This window comes from Cryptotermes secundus, unplaced genomic scaffold, assembly GCF_002891405.2.
Source record: "Cryptotermes secundus unplaced genomic scaffold, Csec_1.0 scaffold325, whole genome shotgun sequence".
Classification (NCBI taxonomy): domain Eukaryota; kingdom Metazoa; phylum Arthropoda; class Insecta; order Blattodea; family Kalotermitidae; genus Cryptotermes; species Cryptotermes secundus.
Window position 1 is genome coordinate 1,103,759 of NW_019735464.1, and position 25,267 is coordinate 1,129,025.

General features: G+C 34.8%; 1 protein-coding gene across 22 annotated transcripts in view; it reads left to right on the top strand.

Annotated features, from left to right (window-relative positions):
• Window positions 1-25,267, top strand: part of LOC111869317 (calcium/calmodulin-dependent protein kinase type II alpha chain) — a 364,630-nt gene that overhangs the window by 334,144 nt on the left and 5,219 nt on the right. For 12 of the 22 annotated variants that reach the window (XM_023860740.2, XM_023860749.2, XM_033753384.1 and 9 more), the window contains 3 exons: window positions 15,400-15,475; window positions 16,191-16,285; window positions 22,993-23,107. In XM_023860740.2, coding sequence (XP_023716508.1) covers window positions 15,400-15,475; window positions 16,191-16,285; window positions 22,993-23,107 — 286 coding nt within the window. Of the gene's footprint in view, window positions 1-2,883; window positions 2,986-7,492; window positions 7,550-12,746; window positions 12,810-15,399; window positions 15,476-16,190; window positions 16,286-22,992; window positions 23,108-25,267 lie in introns of all 22 variants that reach the window. The other 10 variants (XM_023860744.2, XM_023860748.2, XM_033753385.1 and 7 more) reach the window with 4 other exon arrangements.

Sequence of the window (25,267 nt, forward strand, 5' to 3'; positions counted from 1 at the left end):
AATGTATTTAAACGAAACGTATAGTAAAGTCCATGTGGGTAAACATTTGTCTGATAAATTTCCTATCCAGAATGGTCTAAAACAAGGAGATGATTTATCGCCACTTCTTTTCAACTTTGCATTAGAATATGCCATTAGGAAGGTCCAGGGAAACCAGGTGGGACTGAAATTAAACGGGACACATCAGCTGTTGACCTATGCCAATGATGTGAATCTACTGGGTGATAATGTAGATACCATAAAGAAAAACACACAAACTTTAATTGACGCAAGTAAAGAGGTTGGTCTAGAAGTAAACACACAGAAAACTAAGTTTATGTTACTGTCTCCAAAATGCAGGGCAAAATCATGACATAAAGATAGGAAACAGATGTTTTGAAAATGTGGCACAGTTCATATATTTGGGAATAACGATTCATTCATTCATTCATTCATCTGTAATCTGTCAAGACGACAGGTTCACAGTCTCTTCCAAAACAGTTCCTCCACTTGATGCAATCTAGAGCTTTCTCCTTGAAATGAAAATATCCTCTTCTGTCCCCAAGGTCATCCAGCATCCTCTAACGTCTTCTTCCTCGTCTTCTGGTCACTTCTATCCGCCCCTCTATCTTTCCTTCAATAACTTCATTTAGAAGGCAGTTACCGCGTAAGATATGACCAATCCAATTAGCCTTCTGTTTTCTTATTTTGTGTAGGATATTCCTCTGCTCACTGACTCTAAATAACACTTCATTTCTCACATAGTCGGTCCAACTGATCTTGTCCATCCTTCTCCAGCACCACATTTCGAAGCTTTCCAGGTGTTTCTGATCTACTGCCCTAAGTGCCCAAGTTTCAGCCCCAAAGAAAGCAATGCTCCAAACATAGCATTTCACTAGTTTCTTTCTCAAATTTAAGTCCAATTTGTCAGTAAAAAGATTCTTCTTCTTGCTAAATGCAGCTTTTGCTGCACACATACACCTTCCCTCATCTATTAACAAGCTACCCAAATATTTGAAACATTTCACATTTTCCAGTTGTTTTTGGTCTATCTTTATTGTGACTGGGGTTGGTTGTCTCGAAATTTTCATTACTTTTGTTTTTTCCACATTCATTTCCATGCCATAGCACCTTCCAATTTCGATAACAGACCAAAACCTGATTCAGGAGGAAATTAAGAGGAGGCTGAACTCGGGTAATGCTTGCTACCATTCAGTCCAGAATCTTTTGTCTTCCTGTCTGCTGTCCAAAAACATAAAAATTAGAATGCACAAAACTATAATTTTGCCTGTAGTTCTGTATGGGTGTGAAACTTGGTCTCTGACATTAAGGGAGGAACATAGACTGAGGGTGTTTGAGAACAGGGTGTTGAGGAGAATATTTGGACCAAAGAGAGATGAAGTGACGGAAGGTTGGAGAAAACTGCATAATGAGGAACTTCATAACTTGTAGTCTTCTCCAAGTATAATTAGAATGATCAAGTCAAGGGGGATGAGGTGGGCAGGTCATGTAGCACGAATGGAGGAGACGAGGAATGTATGTAGGATATTGGTGGGAAAGCCAGAAGGAAGGAGACCACAGGGAAGACCAAGGCATAGGTGGGTGGACAATATTAGAATGAATCTTAGAGAGATAGGATGGGATGGTATGGATTGGATAGATCTAGCTCAGGATATGGACCAGTGGAGGGCTCTTGTGAACACGGTAATGAACCTTCGGGTTCTATAAAATGCTGGGAAATTCTTGAATAGCTGCTGAATTGGCGGCTCCTCCAGAAGGGCTCAGCTCCATGAGTAAGTAAGTAAGTAAGTACAGGGCAAACTTTCCAAAATGTGACAGTGTTATCCACGAGTATTTCCATTTCATAACATTCAGAAAATTGTATGCTAGGTTTTAAATAAACATTGACTTCTCACTTCAGAGATCCAGGCATAAATCAGCAAGATTTATATGTGATTTACTGTGGACAGTATCATACTATGGTACATTATTCTTTTGGGTTATTTACTTGCTGATCTTTTTACCAGTTCTCCAAACTCATGTACCCCCACCTTACAGTTTGGCAGTCATGACACACTGTATACTGAGGTGTTAATGGAGCAGAACCTGAAAGGGGGTACTGTTATCTGCAGCAAACAGTATGATTAGCAATTTTACTTATTTATAGCAGGCCATAATTCATAAGAAGCAAGCATATAATTGCTTTATCTTGTGTGTGTAACAACACTTCAGAGGCAGCACAGTAAAATTTTTGTCAGTCTACTATCTTGCTATTCAGTGCACATGTAACACACACTGGATCTTCAGAAGTCCTTCACATTCCTTAAAGTTTCCAGTCAGGACAATATGCAGAGCAAGTATTTAAAGTACATTATACAGGATGATTAGATCAAAACATTATGCAACCCAGTGTACTTCATCTCTCATGGAAACAATTTATTAAATTAAATGGTCTTGAATTATCTGACACAGAGATCAGAAATTCATGCAATTAATCTGACAGACTAGGCAAGAATATAATGTGAGTTAATGTTTGGTAATGAATGTGTGCTATGCATGTGAAAAAATATCTTCAAACATTGAATGATCACACAAAACTGATGCAAGCTATGAATAATTCAGACAAGTTACAATTTGTTATGAACAATAACTAATATTACATTATTTGAACTAATTTTGAGCCATTTATAATTTCACTTCTTATGGGTTGCATGATTTCATTCCCTTCATATACGCTGAAGTAGAAATGTCTCTTTTCTCTTTAAGTGTTTCTTGTTTATATTTGCATGGGAATGCTGAAGTTCTTCATTCTGTGCATAATGCATGGTTTTCTTTTGTTTTCAGAATGCTTCATTGTTTGTGTTCATTATGTATGTTGCATGTACTCTATTTTCCTATCTGCAGGTGTTGAAAGAAAGTCTAAATCACTAACTGAATCCAAAAGTTGGGATAAACATTATAATTCTAGAAGTCATTTAAGCCAACAGAGTGAGTCATATCAAAGGGGTAAGTGTCTTCTGTTCGCAGGTATAATCTTAGTCATAAGTTATATTATTTATTTTGTTTGTAGTTTATTTAACAATGCTGGCAGTAATTGAGACTGTATAGCATTAGCTGGCCGGATAATGCTGAAAAAGGAATTGGAAAGGATGCAGAAGGAACCAGTTATTGCCTAGTTTTAGGTGCCCTGGCATTTTCCTGGAGGGACTGAGGAAAGCCACAAAAAATCTCAGTCAAGATAGTTGGTGTCCCAGCAGGGATTCAAACTAGTCACCTCCCAAATACAAGTCAGAACTGTTACTGTGTAAACCAACTTGCTCGGTAAGTTATGTTCTTAATTCAAACTTTAAGTGAAATGATTCTGATGTACAGTGGGTCAGTGGCATAACTCATTGATCTGAACTTTCTTTAAAGTGGTGTTGCAAATTCTAATTACTGTTTTATGCAACCATGCAGTATGTATTATGTAATTAGTAGTGCATCACTGCCAGAAATTTGAAATGGACAGACTGAAAACAAATTCATGACTCTCAGACAAAAGGGAATCTCTTGCTTGCATCCATATATATTAAATATTTCTGAATTCTTGTTTTGATTTATAAATTGAATACTTTTTGCATTCCTTCAAACTAATTTTAGTAAAATAAATTGAATGCTAATTATGTAAGTAAGTCAGGTGTAACCCACCTCAGTAAAGGCTGATTCTGTAGAAATATACGAGGGTCGTACTGAAAGTCATGAGCAACAATTTTTTGTAAAGTAACATGCTTTATTATTGACAAACCAAATAAACCACCTCAATTTACAGACCTTTCTTTATTTTTCCACATAATCACCGCTTCTTTGTACACATTTCTCCCAGGGTTCTGGGAGTTTGAAAATTCCCCTTCTGTAAAATTCTGTTCCAGCCATCTGAAGACACTGAAGCACTGCTTTCTGAATTCCCTCCCTTGTCTCAAAACGTTGTACACAGCTGATCCTTCACAAATCCGAAAAGATGGTAGTCTGAGGGTGCCAGATCATGGCTATAGGAGGGGTGTGGAACAACTTCCCACCCCATGTTTGCAATTGCTTCCAATGTGAGGCCAGCGGCATGGGGGCAAGTGTTGTTATGCAGGAGGATGATGTTTCATCCCGGATGTTTATGATGCAATGCATGACAGAGCTTGTGCAGCATCTGGACATAACGAGCAGCATTGATGGTTTGCCCAGGTTCCAGGAATTTGGCCAGAATAAACCCCTCTGCATCGCAGAAGACTGTGTCCATCACCTTTGCAGCTGATGGCACTGTCTTTGCCATCTTTTTTGATGGAGAATACAAATGGTGCCATTCCATACTCTGCCGTTTCATTTCAGGCTCGAAATGGTGAAACCAGCTTTCATCACCTGTCACAATACAGAGCAAAAAATCATCGCCTTCTTGTCGATATCTCTGCAGCAGTTCTGAGGTGATGGCTTTTCATGGACCTTTGTGGTCTTCGGTCAATAACCGAGGGACCCAACGAGCACAAACTTTCCTATAGCCCAAGCTTTCAATCATCTCCTGTACTGCACTGTGCCCAGTTCCAAGTTTTTGGGATATTGTGTCCACAGTCACATGCCTGTCATCTTCAGTGACCTCATCCACTCTTTCCTTGTTGCGTTCAGTTGAGGCTGTTCGAGGATGACCGCTCCAAGGCTCATCTTCGATACTGGTGTTCCCATCTTTAAAATGTTTCACCCATCTTCGAACACTGCTCGCAGTCATGCACACACTTCCATAAGCACACTGAAGTTTCTGGTGAATTTCTGCAGCAGGGATTTCCTCTTTCACAAGAAACTAGATGACAGGACGCTGGCAAAATGACATATCATTGTCGGCCATTTTGTTAGGAGTGATACTGGTCACGTGATGCAAGCTATTGAGGTCACACAAGACACTCAAGGTTAACACAACAGCTGGTTCCACCTACCACCGTACTCTCTTTCGTCTGCTGTTCCCAGGTTGCATGCAAAAAAAAAGTTGCTTATGGCTTTCGGTACAACCTACGTAAATTGAAAGGATCGTTTCTTAACAGTGGTGCTAATGGTCCATACAAAAAGAAATATGTAAGATTTGAGGCTTTCATGGCGGTGACCATGAAGAAAGCAGTCTTCTGGGATTTGGCACCGTGTATAAGTGGTGTTAACCGATGTTTCAGAGGAACGTCAGTTAACACCACTTATACACGGTGCCAAATCCCAGAAGACTGCTTTCTTCAAAAAGAAATATTTTGAAGAAAATTACTGGATGCCATCACAAACGTTTTTGATCTTAACTTCATGACCTGTTAATTCAGAAATCGTTTGCATGGTCACCATGTTAATTTATATTTTATGCAACAATTACATTGACAGAATGCTTAAGAGATTTATCACCATTTTCATAACATCGCATTAGGTTTTTACTTCATTATATTTCATTTCCTTTTTAATGCTGGTTATCTTATGTTTTAGCTATAGTAGTTTTGTAATCCATGGTTGGTCATTTTGAATTGTGCTGTAGATTCTATCCCAAATGTTTACAATAAAAATTAGCATATTGTCTTCAAATTATTCAAAAACAGAAATTGAAAGAAGCAGCATTATCTTTCCTACCATGTTTCACAAATTTGGCTATATAAATATTTTTAAGTCCAGTCTAAAATGTGAAATATTTTATATTAGTATGTTTTATAATTGGTTCTTATCTGCCTGTGTTCCAAATTCATTTTATGTTGGTGACATGTGAATCAAAGATTCTTGTCTCTGATGATTCATTATAATTTGTAATGAAGTTATTAATATGGTAATGAGAGGATGAATCACTAAACAAATCATGACTATGTAGGAGCATTTATGTGTAATTATACCAGATATTCCTCCTTCAGAACAAACAGTACTTAACAAGGAATTCTTAATTGACCCAGCTAGCAGAGCAGTCAATTAAAATGTCTGAATACTGGAAGATATTCTAGAAAAATGGCTTTAGGTAACACAAAATACTATTACCAGTCACTGTATACTTGTACACACACACACAACAGATTGTTTCTTATGACAGACCACGGATAAATATCTTTATATATCAGATGTTATAAATGACATTGATGATCTGATATGTCTATAATATACAGGGCATGGTGGAGAAAATCCTTATATTTATAACATTGAAAGTTCTGAAGTTGGTGTAACACAATATGATGAGGCACTGTGACCTTTGAAATATTATTGTCTATCCATAACAGCTAATGTAAAAACTTTATTGTAGTGTCTCAGACTTACAAATGATGACATGATCATTAATTATGAGTAGGCAAGGATCTGGCAGGAGGTGATCATTGTCTGTTTCAAGACAGAGAAAACTAAGGATGCCACAGGATTTTAATAGTCCCAGACTGAAAAACTTGCACAGTCAATTAAAATATTGTGTACCATGAGGTTCAACATTTGAAGGCATAGTATGAGAAACAGCCTTTGCTAATGTAGGTGGAACCTGCTTGATGCTTTTCTTTATGTTGATGGAGTTTTGGATGAAATAGCGATCATAAAATTGTCAAACTGTACTCCCTAATTAACTGAGAAAAGCAACACTGTTAACTTTTGAGAACTATTAGAATAATCCATCTAAATATGGAACTGATACTGATATAAATCGCAAGTGATTGTATTTACCACTTTTCACAAAATACAAGGAAGACTGGACTTTTGATGAGAAGAAATGACTATACTCTGCTGTCAATGTTTGTATGCTTTAAGCTAATGCATATGGCTTGCTGGCAGCAAAATGAAATCATATAGATCTTCCTGTCTTAATAATAAACTATATGTGAACTTTACATAAACAAGTATGCATTTTAAAACATAACTTGGCAGTTTTGAACATGTAAAATTACATATTATGCATACTCATTGAGTTTACTATATGGCTGTGCATGTGCTTGTTATCCAGATGTATGAATGTTATAATTATTCTTTTGGGTGCAAGAACTGGATATACACATACACTGAAAAACATTTTGTATATGCCCCTTTGAAGAACTGAAATATTTATTTCCATATTTACAGTCATTTCTATGATAACACTAAAAAGATGAATCTATATAGTACAGTAGAAATTTTAAATAATACATTGACTTGATTCCAAAGAAAATCTGAAAGTCTCAACCAAATAGAAAATTAAATTTGGGAAGGCCTCAGAAATTGTATATAACAAATGAATATATCAAGTTTCTTGATATATTTCAGAAACAATGGCAACTACCTTCAAAGTCACCCAGAAGACCACAGCCTAAATTATTTCTGACGTTAAACAGAATACTCCAATATAATCAGATGTGTGAATCAGTATTTATGTTAGCCATTATCACTAAATGAAGGAAGTGTGTGAAACCCAGTTCTGATTCCAAATGTCTTTCCATTACTTTTTGCATGCCTCATTCTTATTTACTTTTCTGGTCTGTTTATTTACTTTTATTTTCTAATTATATCATTGTATATAACAACTGTTTCGCAGAGGATTCAGATGTTGCAGGATATCAACTATTGGAATGTGATTCTGATTACTTGGATGGTGAGTGATATAGGAATGTAGTATTGTGTACTGTTGATAAAAATGAGTTTCACAGAATGTCATCACATGACACATTGCAGTAATAGTAAACTAATTTTTATTTAATAGAAACGTGAAATTTATGTTCAGAGTAAATAAAATGCATTGCTCACAGGGAAGAATTATTGAGTTCAATTATGTCTCTGTACACAGTTCTTCAGTAATTGAAAATATACATAGAATTTCTTTGGTAAGGAAAGGTAAATCCATCCAATTGTCACACACTAATCATCCAAATAATGTGCCAGGTCTCTTCTCATTTCATGGATCAGTGGCTAACAGTGTGCATTCACCACTCCTTGTAGTAACTGGTACTGGATGCCAATTTGGATGCCATATTTTAATGTCTCAATTTGGATGCTATCAGACAGTACTAAATAGATATAAAGAAAGATGGGATGTGTTTGTTGGTCATCAGGAGATGCACATACATACATACATACATACATACATCTGCATTTCAGGATATTCATAAGTGCAATCTGCACTGAATATGAAACATGTTACAAGCTTTACAAACAACAATACATCTTCACAATTCCAACATGCCATATCACAATAACAAACAAACATAAATGCAAACAGTATGCATCTAAATAAATACATAAAATACAGATTATATTTACACTTAATGCCTATACTGATGCCTACTGTGGGACATCCATCAGTCAGCATGCACTCCCCTTCTATTCCTTAGCTGTTGAGCCCGACAGAAGAGCAAAAATTTATCAACAGTATTTGACGGATTATATATGAGGACATCCCTTATTTCTTTTATAAACTGTTTTTTATCATGTACTAAATCAGTTAATCAATCAGGCAGGCTGTTAAATATTTTTATACTCATGCAATGGACCCCTTTCTGCCTCATTGTGAGATGTGATTGTAGGACATGTAAATTTCTTTCTTGTCTTGTCAGTCTCTCATAAATTGAATAATTAAAAGTAAAATACTCCAAGTTATTTATCATAAAAGTCATCAGAGATAACACCATGGTCTTTCAATATAACTTACATACTTGAACCTATATTAATAATTGTGTCACGTTTTACATAAATAGTTTAACCGTTCAGGCTACTTCTCATACCCTGTGCCTATGAATCCTTTTTAATAGTATCATCCCATATACTCCTTGATCTTTCAAGTGAGCTCATCCTACCAGATATTGCAAGTAAAATTTTAAGTGAATTTCTCATCCATCAGCTCCCTATATGTTCCACTCCTTGCTCTTATAACCATAATAATGTCTTGTGAAATGCTAAGTGGAGTAAACTCAAAACGAAAATGCTCTGAGGTACACAGGTAGTACATTGGATGAAGGAAATAATGAATAGACCTTCACTCCAGTTTTAATTCCTTCACTTTACACTTCAACAAATATTACTAGGCTGATGAAACCAAGGAGGATGAGATCAATGAGATGTGCAGGGAGTGTAGTACATGGTAAAGATGAAAAATGCATACATCATTTTAGTCAGAAATCCTGAAGGGAAGATACCGCATGGAGACCTAAATGTCGGCAGGGGGCAGATGACTAGGATGTATGTAGGCTGGATTCATCTGGCTTAGGATAGAGACCAATAAATACTATTAGAATATACCGAGTGACCACTGCTTGTCAGCGAAGTTAGAGCCAACTTTTGCGGATAGAGGGTGTCGTGTGGTCAGGGTTTTTTTTTTTTTTAATACATGTATAAACTTGTATAGATAAATTGATAGCTCACCTGTGGATTTACATGGTAGGGAGAACAGTTAAGGTTCTGTAAGTAGCATGGAGGTTAGCTTGTGTAATCGTATATATGTCATAATGCATTGATTTAGCAATCTTGAATTTATACTACATTTTCTTACTATTCTAACGGAAGAAAATTCAGTTTTATCACTAGTATAATACCCATGGATAAAATACCTTAATCTAGTAAAAGTTTATGGCAGTTCTTATAGTACCTTGAGCAAAATTCCTGCACCCTGGGTTCTAAATGATTTTGACAGATGTTTTCATTGGTCCTACTTATGAAGCTTACAAACTTGCTAAGGAACATATCATAAACACAACACACAACAATACAGCTTTCAGTGTAGTACTGCTGTATATAATATATGATGTAGTTGCTGAAATAACGTGTAAAATTGAGCATGTATATTTAAAAAATAAGTATGTATGTACAAAAAAATACTTGTGAGTAAAGTACATCAGCATTTAATAATTTGAATTTCTGTGGCAAAGACTTTAAATTAGTTGTAAACTGTAATTTGGGAGGATACTCTTTCGTAAGTTTCCATGGGCATCTCACCACTAAATATACAATATTCATCAAAAAGCCCCATACATATTGATACAAATAACAACATCATGCACTGCAATATGTCTTATAGGTATTAAAGCATCACACGCAACACACTGATACATATTTTGCTGTTGGCTTCTATGTGTCATGGTATCTTGTTTGTGATGGGATGGTGATACACGTATCACAACAATATGACAAGGAATCATCTCATGGAAGATTCCCACATATGTTGCAATCACATCATGATACAGTTTCATTATACATACATCATTGCTTGTATCAATACATATGGGACCCTTATGTACTAACTTACATATTTAAATAATATTACTGATTTGTTTATTGTGGAAAGTATGACAGATACATTGAAAAGAAACATGTTCTGAAAGTACCTGTGTCACAGTAGACTAATCTGTTTCATTTCATCATTCTGTACTCTGCAAAAGTTAATGTGGATCCTGTTTCTTGTTCGTGGTACTGTAGATATAGGTTGGATTTCTGACATATCTTATCTTCTTCATTGTAAGGATCAGGATCTGCGTTAGCACCAAACTGTTGTCAAAGCCTGAAATCATCTATGGAAAAGCTGATCACCCCTTTGGCATATGCTGGGTGCAGTTACCACAAATCACTCACATTTTATGCTGTGTGTCATGCAGTGTTGTTAGTTAAGAGATGTACTCAGTCACATATATGTATAAGGAAATAAACCAGAGAAGCAAAGAACCATTGTACTTGTTGAAAGAGATATATATGGAAGTAGTCTACTATGATACAAGTTTTCAGGTTTTCACTGCACTGAGTGTTCAGATTGTAGTTTTCTCGGTTTTGACACCAGATGATCTTGTAAGTGGATGCCTCTGTCTTAGTAGTCTGACATAAAGTAAAATCTTTCAGGATATGTTTGCTGTTCATTGTACCTACTTATACTTATTCACAATAAATATAATCTGGAAGGTTTTGAAAAATAATACAGTAACAGATTTATATGTTACTGAATCTGCATTCTGTACTACATTTCAAAATCAGTTAGCATGCAGATGATTTTTGAGCTGTTGATAAAAACAGTTGAGAAATTAACTTCTCCAGACATTTGAAATGTTGTGTAGGATGTATAGAAGAAATCGTTGATGATGTACAAACTTATTACTTTGAGAGTGCTATCTTCTGGATGTGTTTCCATATAACTGGTAGGAATTTTCCTTATTACATTTATTTCATAAATCAGTGATGTAACACATATGTGCTCTTATATTTATCCATTAACTGTTGCCCATACAACCTGCATTCATTATTATAGAACTGTTACAAATAGTGGAATATGCCAAGCTTGCACAGATCTGCATGTTTAGAATATTCATCAGCTTGAAAAGCTATGTTTATGTTACTTAGAAGATAATGGTTAATTTTAGACCAATTATATATTATTGTGCCAAGTCAGCCCAACATGTCCATGTCACAGCCTGTTTCCGTTAGCACTAATATTATCCTATCTTGTATGCATATTATTTCCTTACACTGGCTTCTGAAAGAATATCAAATTGTCCTTTGAGGTATTTCTTGTTTTGTCTGAGGACATAAATTGATAACAGTGGCATGTACAAGCAATTGCTTCAGATTTCTCAGTTCTCACCACTCCTTATGGCATGTTATAGAAAAAGAAACACAAAGTAGTGAGGATAAAACTTCAGATTGTTTTGGACTGTTGTAAACTGCAAATGTTTCATATACATTATTCAATATTTTGTATTTCATTTGACCACTGAAGCATTCTTGTATCTCCATCAGCTTATGAAAAGAAAAAGTCTGGGATCTTTCTAAGTTACAAAGTATCACAGATGTGATGCCATAATGAAATAAATAACAGTAAGATCGGCATCCATATTTGTACATATTCTTTCATATAAACAATAATTTATTCCTTTTTAATTGCTCTGAATGACTTTTTCCTATAACAAAAGTACAACTTCCACATCTGTTTAAAGTGAGTATATTGCCTTCAGGAGAAGCATGTAGACTTCCTTTACTCAGTGCTGTGAATACACAGTGAAGACATTCCACTGCCATTTGGCATGACTGGGATATGACCTTGTCTCATGTTCTCATAATCATCACCATCTATTTCTGTAATTATTATTGCATTCGCTTGAAAGTTGTAATTAATAGAAGAGTCTCAACTGTGTATTTTACTTTTGTTTTGAACTAAACTGACATGTTTACACTGTTGAAGGCTTCAGCTGAGATGTGAGGCTGTTTGTGATATTTTCCACTTGAATTATACATCAGTCTCATGATCTCTCTGTAGCAGACAAATGGGAAATATTTTAAAGAGGAAAATATGTGAAGTATACTACTATCAGAAATTTAAGGTGTAGTGACAGGGAGTGATGTGTTGCTGCCACCTAAATTACTAATAGCTGTATGTTGGGTATGTCCATAAACAAAACATCCCCTCTCTCAAACAATCTAGTTTTGATCTCCTGAACTGTTTTAAGAATTTTAAAATTCATATGCTTGTAAAAACAGCAGAGTTGAAAACATATTTTTAGTAAATTAGTTTCCAAACAGGTTATTTTTCTTACAGGTCTTGTTTCTACAGATCTGTAGATAACTTAAGCACCTGCATGTAACACTAACGTTTGTCATTTGGTTTATTACGTCCGAACGCAAATCTTATGAATAATTTTTTTATCCTTCCATTATTAAGTCATGCCATAAATTAAGTGCACATAAAAATATAACAGCCCCCGTGCTGTAGGGTACTTCTTGTTTGTTGACAGCACTGTGTGTTTAGTCTTTGGTTTCTTTTGTATTAGCCTTACGCATTTTTCTAATCTATTTGGGTGGTCTCCTCCCCTTACATGTAGAAATAAGGATTCTCTGCCCAAACAAGACTTGTTCGCTGTTATCTACAAACTCCTATGGCTCAGGTAAGAGACTACCTATCGCATACATCTATTAATGATAAATATTAATGGGGTGCAATATGTACTGTAATCTTTATTGTTCATTTCTGTATTGTGATCTTTCCCTTGGACATTGCACGTTGTGCATAATTTGGCTTTCAGATGTACAGAATGTAATATTGTTACAGACTGTATCATACTCATTTGATCTGGTGACATTATCACAGATAAATATATCACAGTTAAACCAGGGCTGAAGTGTACTTTGCAGATAACACTTATACTGATGTAATCAAGAATACACTACCTTTGTACTGATTCCTGTTCCCAGAAAAAACTGTTGTTAGGAACTTAATTAAAAAACTCATTTTATCCCATGGAGTTATTTGTTCATTATAGTACATTATTTAATGCCATTTATTTTCACATTATTTACCAAAATTGTATTTTATGACTCTGGAGTTCGCTGAGAGGCTTCCAGGGGTTCCATGAATATATTTTTACAGTAATAGATCTCATTACAAATTCAGTAATATTTTGTATCAACTACAGATTTAAAATCTGATTCTTTCAATTATTCTGTCAATTGTAAAGCAGTATCTTTTTATAATAATTTGTGATTGATTTATTTTTATCACAGCCAGAGTATAGGCGATTTTAATATATTGTGACATGATGGCTCAAAGCCAGAATTGTGACTGGGGAAGACGCTCATTGCTAAGCTCCAGCAACCTAAACAGCGACCATTGCTAGGCAGTTGCTCTGTAAACATGTCTCCTTGGCAACAGATATGCACACAACAATATAGGAATTGTTGTAGTCATTGTTTCTATAAAGACCATACAGCCAAGGCTATATAAGGAGAGCCAGTATGGGCTTTAACTTAGTTCTGAGACAGGCAGTCTGCTGGCAGTCTTCAGTCAACACTAGCCAGGGATAGCAAGTGGTAGCCAGACGTGTAGGAGTCAATGACCAAGAATTGAGAAGGTGAAGACACACCTGAAGCCATGGGAGATATGAGAGGGTGGCCAGCCAGCAAGGACAGAAGCTCTTGAAAATGGAAACTGAGGAATCTATGGCGTTGGGAGCTGTTACCAAGGAATGATTAGTGAAGACACAGCAGACTGAGATCTTAGTGCATGATATAGTGAACTTTAAAGTGTGTAAATCAGTGATAGCACTAATAGTTATTTATAGTTACAAGTTATAAGTGGTCAGTCTATCCAATTACCAACCCAAACCACCCTTTTAGTCACTGACACGTGACACTATATTTTGAAGTACTGAAATGGTCTCTTCTTCCCTCCCCATTTTATGACATTCTTTTAAGAGTTATATCTTCAGAAGTCTTACAGTTTTGACTGAAAATGAATTCCTTTCTTGACATTTCTTTTTATGATCCATTTGACAGAACATGATGAGCAAGTAACTGCTTTGTGACCAGGATATATATATATACACTGCCTGTTAAAGAATAAGCTATGAAAAGCAAAGTACACTTCATTTTACTTCTAGATGTTTGATGTTGAGTTTTTACAGTGAAAAAATGATTGAGTTGTAGTGATCAGTGATTTATGATCAATATATATGTCATCAGCGATTGTCAGAATTAATGTTCTATGATGCGTTAAGAGAGAGAAATGTGGATAGTACTCCAATCAATGCTTCAAGAGGACAAAATATGACAAGTATAATTTAGAATTCTGTATATTAAAGTGTGTGTTTTGCTGATTGCTTGATGTCCAGGTTGGTATAATAAAATTAACAAATCTAATATTCCTTTCTTATGTTTTACAGTCCTTGTGTGATAATATACCTACATTATAGTCTGTTCCTCATTTGTGGTTGTGGTGGTGTATAGTGGTGATTGTGTCATTTCAGTTTTAAATGTTGATCCATGCAGAGTTGGTTTAATTTGTTTATGTTGTTAACCAGCAGATTTTATCATAATGACATTTTTGGAATAAACTTCTTCTTTCACAGCATTGTAATATTAATTATATTACAGTTTTGTATTTAAGTTATTTAACAACCTGTGTATGATATAAATAGTGAATCTGTGCTTTGGCACTTCATATATTGTAGACAGTATAAATTACATTTTGCTCTATTTTCTCAAAAACTGCCTTCAAATGTTATTATCTGTGTTTCAAGTTGACATTTACCATATGTTGAGTGGGGTGAGGTGGACACATTGCATAGCACACACAAGGTGTTTTGCTACTAATGACTTATACAATTCATTTGATATTTAAAAATTTAAATAAATTGAATTGAATTGAATGTATACAATCAAGAATAAAAATTTATATTCAGTGTACAATTCAATATTCATTCAAAAGATTTAACATGTAAGTTTTTAAATAGGTATAGTGTGCAATTCCTATTCAAAGGTGTGTTTGTGGAGATGACTGCCTTTCAGGAAGTGATGCTGTGTATTTGCATAGAGACCCTCTTCCATCCTGAATGTGAAAACAGCATATTCTTCCAAAACTTAGATGCCTGTCCACCAAATTACATGGCACCACATTCAAGAAAACAATGATCTTCATAGTAATTGCCATGAGAACCTCAGATCTAATAGATGACTGTGTTTCCTTTTCTTTCGCATTAGCTCGTAAACAAGAGATCATTAAGATGACTGAACAGCTTATAGAAGCAATCAACACAGGAGATTATGAAGCATACACGTAAGTTCCATTTTATATACTAACTGAGATAGAGGGCCTTCACTCCATACTCCACTTCACAGTGGACTTTGTTTTCATTATATTTTATATTACATATGCATTTGTGAATGTGTGCATACACACACATATATATAATTTGTTTCTGAATTTTTAATATGACCACTTTTTTATGGTAGTGAGTTCCTCCTAAACAAAGTGCATTTTCAGATGAGAAATTAACCCATGCTTAGAATTGGAAATGCTGTTATTTCTTGCATTCTGAGTCTGGCAGGCATTGTGTGTGCAGAATGCATTATATCATGCAGCTTAGGATGGCCTATTTGATGACTTACCAATTTTTGTACACCAGTCCTTGAACTGCCGTCATAATTTAACCTTTATTGTCCAAGAACAGGACTTTTAGATATTCCAGCACTATGTGTTTGGGGGTTATATATTAATTTGGGAGTAACAGTTTATTGTCTAGGAACTGGGGATTCTAATTCTCCCACTTCTACATGTAGTATGCCATATTTTAACTATAGAGGGATGTGATATCTGTATTGAGAAACTGTAACACCAGTCCAACAAAACTACATACATGTGCCATTTCACTACTGTGGTACATGATCAGTAAGATTTAAGCTTAAGGAAGTGAATGTATAGATGCTCTACCTGAATTTGTAGTGAAGTAAATGTTGTCAATTAATTGTTTTTTTTCTCTTCACATTCATAGGAAAATCTGTGACCCCCACCTCACTGCATTTGAGCCGGAGGCTCTAGGTAATTTAGTCGAAGGAATGGACTTTCACAAATTTTACTTTGATAATGGTAATTACTACTTTCTTTTGCACCTCTATCTCTGATCTATTCATTATATGATTTTATGAATGTGTATATGTTAAGGTGACCAGATTTTGAAATTATTAGAACTTAAACACACTGAATCAAAACAAGGTTGGCCAATGGATACAGATATATATCCCCAATTTTCTCTCTTACAAAAGAGAGCTTTGGTTTTAATGTATCTCCAAAATAATACATTCTTGTCATTTTTAAATTCCAACAGTTATACAGTTGTGATATAAAGCATGTGAATGTTAATATTGAAGAACACAGAAACAAAAACAGTCTCATGTTATCCTCCATGTGAGACAGGATGCCTTATCCCATATTTTACATCAATAACTGAAAATCAGACACAAGATTTAATAGCTTACAACAATTAATTTTATTATTGACTATTTGCTGCACTACTGAAGGCTTTCTGCAGATGGTTCTGAACATACTTCTCCCTTAAAAAGACAGAACAAAACAAAACAAAACAAAATCAAACCAGTAAAAAGGAGAATAAGTAAGATACAATTTTCACTCGGTTTTGCAAGTATCCCTTCAAATAAATGTTGTAAAATGCATAGCACAAATGCTATGTTCCAGATGTAAGTACCAAGAGAATGATAAATATGTGAATGTCATTTGGCATTTCTTGAATATGTGGCCCGATCTGTATTATTTGAATGATGAGATTAGGCCAAGAATGTAAGCTTTTCAGCGATTTCACAGACTACTTGCTTTGAAGGGGTGTATGTGAATGTCGCACTCTGACTTCTTACTTTTTGTCAGTCCAGGAGCTTCTACTCAGTCACAGCTTATATATTATATGGTGGGGGGAGGCATTATTACAATATTTTTCCATACTACCTATATCAAAAAGTAAAAACAAGCATGTTGGTTCTGATACAAATATGATATCTGATCACCCTGTTTGTACATGTGGGTCTGTGTATATGCAAGAGAGACATAAAGGAAGGAAGATAAATATAGTGTTACAGTTAAACTTTGGAGATTTAAACAGCTTACAAGTAAATATCCTGAATGCTTGTTTAGGTGAATCATCTTTACTATAATATTCTAATGCCAGATACACATGGACATATCTGTACCTTAGTTCTAGTCAGTCCATTGTGAGCCAATTCCTAACCTGACTTGAGCTCAGGGAAAGTTCAAGCAGCTATCCTCACAATGCAGACTTTCTTTTTGTTTTAGTGTACACTCTTTGCCCTGCAGAAGTGTAAATATGAGGCTAGACATGTTATTTGAAGGACATCAAGTGTTAAAAGAGTAGTTTTCAAAACACAAGAACTTATTCATTCAGCTTCATAAACCAAAAAAGGACATTGGAATTATTTAATACTTAAATAATTACTACTTTGAAGTTTCATGATGACATTATCTAACATATTCTGTTGAATTTGATTTGTTTCATTCTGGTCTGTCTACTGATTTTATGAAAAAGCTAAATAGTTCCGTTCAGTGTGACTTGTTAAGATTCTCTTATTTGAATTGTTCATGGCCTTACATGTTTCGGTCTTCAGAGACCATCTTCAGAGGGACCTTTACATCAATACAGTTAGAAGCCATTATTACAGTACATGTTCTAAAAGTTAAACTATATACCGTATTTACGCATGTATAGGCCGCACATTTTTTGCCAAAAATTCAAGAGGAAAACTGGGGTGTGGCTTATATTCGAAATATTCGAAATCACACTTCATTTAAAAAAAATTATATTCATAATTAGTAATACAGGGTGTAATACTCCTGAAATAATATTCCAAGAAAATTATTTTTTTCTATAATTTCTGTCTGAAAATTGTGCTGCGGCCTATACATGCGTAAATACGGTACATACAATATAAATAATATACAATTGGCTGTAAAATATAAAGTTTTTACAACTACAGCGGCTGTTCCAATACTTTAAAATATTTACGAATTCCAATATAATTTTAACAAACTAACTATAAATATTTTAAAGTATTGGAACAGCCGCTGTAGTTGTAATTTTTTTTAATACTAGTGGGGTGGGACTAAGTCCCTTGTACTGCAGCCACTTCTGACCTACTGTACCAGCCCCAGATGATAGGTGAGGGTGATTGTGGAGCAATTGGTGGAATGAGGATTGGCAGGGGAAACTGAAGTACTCGGAGAAAACCTGTCCCAGTGCCACTTTGTCCACCACAAATCCCACTTGACCAGACCCGGGATCGAACCCGGGCTGCCGCGGTGGGAAGCCAGCGACTAACCGCTTGAGCTATGGTGCAGCCCTCGCTGTAGTTGTAAAAACTTTAGATTTTACAGCCAATTGTATATTATTTATATTGTATGTATATATTTTAACTTTTAGAACATGTACTGTAATAGTGGCTTCTAACTGTATTGATGTAAAGGTGCCCCTCTGAAGATGGTATCTGAAGACTGAAACATGTAAGGGCGTGAATAATTGAAATAAGAAAATCCTAACAAGTCACACTGAACGGAACTATTAAGCTTTTTCAAATTCTGTTGAATTTCAGTTTCTCACAGTGATGACTATGAACTCTTAAGTTCAGTAATTATTCTGTATTGTCAATTATGGTGTTAGTTCAATTATTACTAGACTATGACTTATTTGGACATTGGAAAAATTAGTATGAGTGAGAAGTCATAAAAATGGGGCCCATGTCAGAATAAAATTTTGCATGTACAACTTCTCTGTTGGAAAATGAATAAAAATTCCGGGAACATTGAACTTTCTTATGGAGAGCCTGACATCTTTCTGAGAATTTTTTAAAAATATGTTGCCTTACTTTGAACACAGGGCAGTTAAGGACAATTTAAAATTGTAAGACATAAAGTAAGTTTTCATGTTAGATAATAATTTACTAGATTGAAATGCATGAAAATGGTTCCTCTTCTACATTTGTTCCACATTTATTTTGCTTCTTAATAATATTTAGTATTCTGTTAACTATTATTGTTGTGTTTACAGTTTCTCGTTAATATTTTGTCTTTACAATTTTATCCTGTTTGTTAGTAATTTAATATATTGTATTTATCCTGTACTTGCTTGAACAAATAATCCACTACCTTTACTTAAGTCTCATAACACATGAAAAATAAAATAATTTTATATTAACATTACCTGCATACCCTACAACAAAGTTGAAACCAAGCAAAAAATATTTGACTAAATTAAACAGTAGTAAAATTAAAAAATTCATTCCACTAGACAAGCTCAGACACTGGGTGTAAAAAAGGAGGAATAAAGATTAAACACCCAGGAATGATGAGGGTTAATAAAATCATTTTAAAATAATATACATGTATAGACTTGAAAGGATTCTGATGATGGTTTATACTGTACTTCTTTTGGCTTATTTTGGACTTCACCCATCGTCTGGTATGTAAAAGACAAAAAAACCACGACGTTTTGGAGACTGCATCTGTCTCCGTCTTCAGGTTGATAGGGAAGGATAAACCTACTCAGTTGGGCCAATCACTGGAGGTCCAGTGATTGAGACTAGCTCTTTCTAAGGGGCCCAACTGAGTAGGTTTATCCTTTTTTTTAATTGTTTCATTTTTGGTCCGTTACACTATCAATCACAAAGTCAATGAAAAATCCGTCGAGTGTAACAAGAGTTGAACGTGCATCCAATATTCCTAGAAAGTGTTGTGCTTTTACACTTCGACATTTGTAGCAGCATCCACGCAGCATATATACTGTGTACATTAAACAACGCCAGTGTTTTCATGTGTTTGTAATATGTGCCTCTGATGATGGTTTTCTTAAACCGAAACATGTAAGGCAAGTGAGATAAAGAAGTGACCTAAAAACATTGTTACACTCGACGGATTTTTCATTGACTTTGAGGTTTATCCTTCCCTATCCACCTGAAGAATACCAGACGATGGGTGAAGTCCAAAATAAGCCAAAAGAAGTACAATATACATATATGTTACAAACATAATAAGAACACAAACTATACATAATAATAATAATAATAATAATAATAATTAAAAAAATGTTTCAAAATTTAAATATTTGAAAGTGATTATGATTGTTGCTTTGTATGCTCATGAAAAATGGACTGTCACTTTAACAAAGGTTAAAATATTATGATGATTTGATTAGACTGAGCTGGCTCTAAGGTCTGAAAATGGGATTTAGTTTTAGATAAAATGAACCTTCAGGTTTTAATATTAGCATATGAATGGAGTATATAGCTTTTCCATTACTGTCATTACATCCATGCAAGATTAGGACTACTGTATTTTTAACCCGATACTTTTGGTCCCTTATTGCTACAACATACTCCAGTGTTATATGTACACATCATGTTGAATTTCCTGCTTCCATGTCAGTAACCACTGGGTCAAATGAAAATCAGGGAGTAATTTTAATTGTTGCTGAGGAGGCAAATGAGAAATTATGAGAAAAGCTTGTGTTGTTGTGCAAATATCAGATTTGAGGTTCTCATAGTATTGACTGTTAAGCATGTTGTCTTGCAACTTGAGATCACACTCTTTCTCTGTAAATACTTCCACTTATTAATTAATAACTGTATAACTCAGGGGAGCACATGGTAGCATGGTTGGTTGAGGCACTATGCTACAAGTCCTGATGAAGTGGATTCTTTTCAATTTACCTAATGTTTCTAGCCACACTGTGGCCCCGGGGTCTACTCAGCCTCTAACAGAAATGAGTACCAGGAATCTTCCTGGGGGGTAAAGGGCAGCCAACACATAAGGCTGGCAACCTTACCACCATCTGTGAGTCAATTGTCTAAAGAAAATGTTGGAGCCTTGACATCTCACAACCCTATGGACCTTCACGGCCTGTTACAGGATAGACATTTTTAATTGTATAACTCAGTGATCTACCTTCTTGCTTAAGTCATTTTTAATATGGGGTTTCAGTAATTTAAATGTTATCAGAACATAAATACATTGTTTTTCCTTAATTTGCAGATTACTAATCTGTCCGTTATCATCTAAAGCTTCAGTTGCCTGGTGAAGTAGCTCATCACTTACCACAACTAACCAATTAAATGCATTATTGAGCAGTATCATTCTCAAGTGGTGTACAGATCAAGAATCCAGAACATTCCCTGTCTTCTGTATAACCTAAAAGTTCATTACTATGTTCTGAACAGCCTAGCACTGAACTCTAGATGAATCTAGTCCACATCCTTATAGCTTTTTTCTTAAGATCAGTTTTAATATTATCCTCTCATTTAATTTTTCTCAATTTATGTAGCAATTTATCATCTCTCTATGCATACTACATTCCCTTCCTATCTCATTCTCCATGATTTAATTTCCCTAATATTTGGTGAGGATATAGGAGTTTGGTGGGAAAGCCAGAAGGAAAGAAACTACTAGGAAGACCAAGACATAGGTGGATGGATGATATTAAAATGGGTTTTGGAGATACAGGATTGGATGGGATGAATTGGATTCATCTGGCTCAGGATAGGGACCAGTGGAGTGCTCGTGTGAACACAGTAATGAACCTTTGTGTTCCATAAAATGCTGGGACATTCTTGATTAGCTGAGAGACTGGCAGCTTCTCAAGAAGGGCTCAGCTTAATGGAGTTCCTTAGTTAATATTTGGTGTGGAGCACAAATTGTGAAGCTCCTTATTAGGCAGCCTCCAGCCTCCCATTACATCATCTCTCTCTTAATTCTATATATTGTCCTCAGTTCTCTGTTCTCAACCTCTTCATCAGTTATCATAAAATGGAAATGTAACAATACATTTTATGCAGAAGCCATTCTATTATTTTACATTCTGCAGAAAAGTGGCCTTAATAGAAACAGTAAAATAATATCTCACCATGCACACAGTAATGATTATACATAGAATGACAGTAGTTTTACTTGAAACTGAGATGTCTGCATTGCTGCTGTGTTGGTGTTGTTGATAGACAAATGTGAGGTGACATCAAATTCCATGATGTTTAAGTTCAGACATTAGTTTCAAAGTAATTATGGGAGTGTAGAGACATACATAGATGTGACAGTACCATACTTCATACCTTATAAATTAAAGAAACTTAGCTAATATTTGCATAATAACAGAAACTGAAATGTGTTTTGAGGGTGTCATACTGTGATTGTTCAGTTTATGGTCTTCTGGTTGTGACGTGTGGTCTTGTAGGTGGACTGATTTCTGTCTTCTCTCCTCTTCTCTCCCCCACCCCTTGATCTGAGTGACCACTTTCCTCACAGCCCCCCTATGTAACTTAACGGCATCCTTACCCTAATTACATTTGCCCTGAAGAAGGTGGCAACATGTTATTCCCAAAACAATCATATTCATTTACAAGACCAGGAGGTGTCATGGCCCAGAAGACCACAATCTCAACAGAAACTGAAATTAAACTATATTTAATTTTTCCATTTCATGTCCAGATTTCAGTTTAATGGATATAGAGGGACACCAACATGAGTAATATAAATAATGTCCATGAAAGAGATTTCCAGTATGTACCTTCATTAGTTAATCATGTGGATGGATTTATTCAAGCAAGCACAGTCACTTAAGATTATAAGCAGGATTATATGTAAGCAGTATGAATTTATTTTGTGTTTGGTTCAAGTTTAAAGTTTTCTTCAGCTCCCACTCCATTTTATAGAAACGTTGCTTTCCCATGACATTCACAAAAACGGGACTTAATGAGGCGTGACTTTTGGTATGTGTGTCCCTGTTTCAGTGTTAGGGAAGAACTGCAAAGCAGTGAATACGACCATTCTCAACCCACATGTACACCTGCTGGGAGAAGATGCAGCCTGCATTGCATATGTCAGACTTACCCAATACATGGACAAGTAAGTTGATTATAAGGAAGGAAGTTGTCCATATGCTTCATTAAACATCACACCATGAAAATGTATGGGAGAATGGAGGTAGAGTTTTGACTGCTTTACCTCTGCAGAACGAGCCCCTGGTATCCCCCAGATAGGAGTCTGGATGTACCCTGAGCCAATCTGAACACTGTGGAGAAGACAATATGTCTTGCCTCCGTCAGGAATTGAACCTGATCCCTGTTGTCTGTCCTAGGCACTATATTGACTAAACTCACTGATTATGAGAAAGGATGTACATGTAATGAAAAAATGAAATGAAAATATAAATGATTGCTTTCAAGATAATTTATTGACATTAAATTTCAAGAAGACACATTTTATTGAATTTCTGACTAAGAACCGCCAGCCGATGGATATTCATATTGATGATGATGATGATCGGATTGTTAACACTACAAATACTAAGTTTCTGGGTCTTATTATTGATAACACATTGTCTTGGAATGGACATGTGTATTGGTTAATGTCTAGATTGGGCTCTGCATGTTACACGATTAGAGCCCTAAAATCTTACATGTCTCAGGGTACATTAAGAATGATTTACTTTTCTTACTTCCATTCAGTTATGACCTATGGTTTGGTTTTTTGGGGGAAATTCCCCTTATAGTGTACATATCTTTAGGTTGCAAAAAAGGGTGATTAGAATTATAATGAACTCTGGGAACAGAGATTCATGTAGGGAATTGTTCAGGGAACTGGAAATTTTACCCCTTCAATCTCAGTATATATTTTCTCTTGCAATGTTCGTGGTTAATAATAAATATCAATTTAAGTTAAATTCTGGTATAATAGGAATACAAGATATAATAATAAATTCCATTATCCTATATGTAAGTTGACTGTATTTCAGAAAGGAGTGTACTACCATGGAATTAAGGTTTTTAATTGGCTTCCTCCTAATATAAGGAACCTGGCTCAAGATGTTAAACATTTTAAAATTGTTTTTAAGAAGATTTTTGTTGATGAACTCGTTTTATTCCTTGGAAGAATACTTTGATTGTAAATTTGACTCCAATAATTAACTGTGATCTATTATGGTATTGAATAACATAATGAATCTTATATTGTTATTTCTATATAGTGTTATTTGTACTATCAATGACTAATTCCTTATCCTATATGTAGTGGATTTATGGAATGTAAATAAATGAGATGAGAGAGAGATGTTATTTCTAAGGACTGTGATGATAGAAAACAAGTATTTTTAATATTTACAACCACTGTTTCACTAAAATAGATTGCCTAACTTAACAATTGCTAATAAATCCTTTTAAATTTTTCAGAATTTTTTGGAAACATTAATAAAAATTTAGAATGTAGTCTTTTGAGTTTTAATGCCATGTACTTTTTTAGGGAATTGGTGATATTTTAGAAAAATAAGCCATATCCAAGAAGAAGAATATTTCAAATTTTCACAGCCATGGTAACATCAAATCACATATAACAAACAGAAATTATGTTCCTGATGAAATTTAACTACTCAAGTAGTTTAGTATCTACCAAGTGATCAAGAAAATTCTCTAGTAGGGAGTTAGTAATGGTAGTAACTATGCAGGAAGAGAATTAAGATTAGAATTTACATTGAAGTTAGCTAAAGGATACTAATTAATTTTAAAATGACAAAATTTAGCAGCTAAAGATGTCCATACTTACTCAGATTATAGTCTTCTTGGCTGTGATATCATTTCCATTGCATGTAATGCATTGAGAAATATAAAATATATTGTCCCTTTAGATACATTAAAGCTAATTTATTTTGCTTATATATATTCTGTCATAAGTTATGGTTTAATTTTTTGGGGTGGCTCTTCTTGTGTTAACAGAGTTTTTATATTGCAAAAGAAATGTATTAGAATTATAACGAATTCTATACAAAGAGAGTTTTGTATGGATATTTTTAAGAATTTGGAAATAATGACATTCTACTCTCAGTACATATAGTCATTACTTTTATACACAATTAATAATAAACATTTATTTAATTTTAACAATGAGATTCAAAAATATAAAACTAGAGCCCTCAACAATTTATATTTACCTGCAGTTAACCTAACAAAATACAATAAAAATGTTGACTACAGATGAAAGAAGTTTTAAATCTGCATTGAAGATGTTTTTATA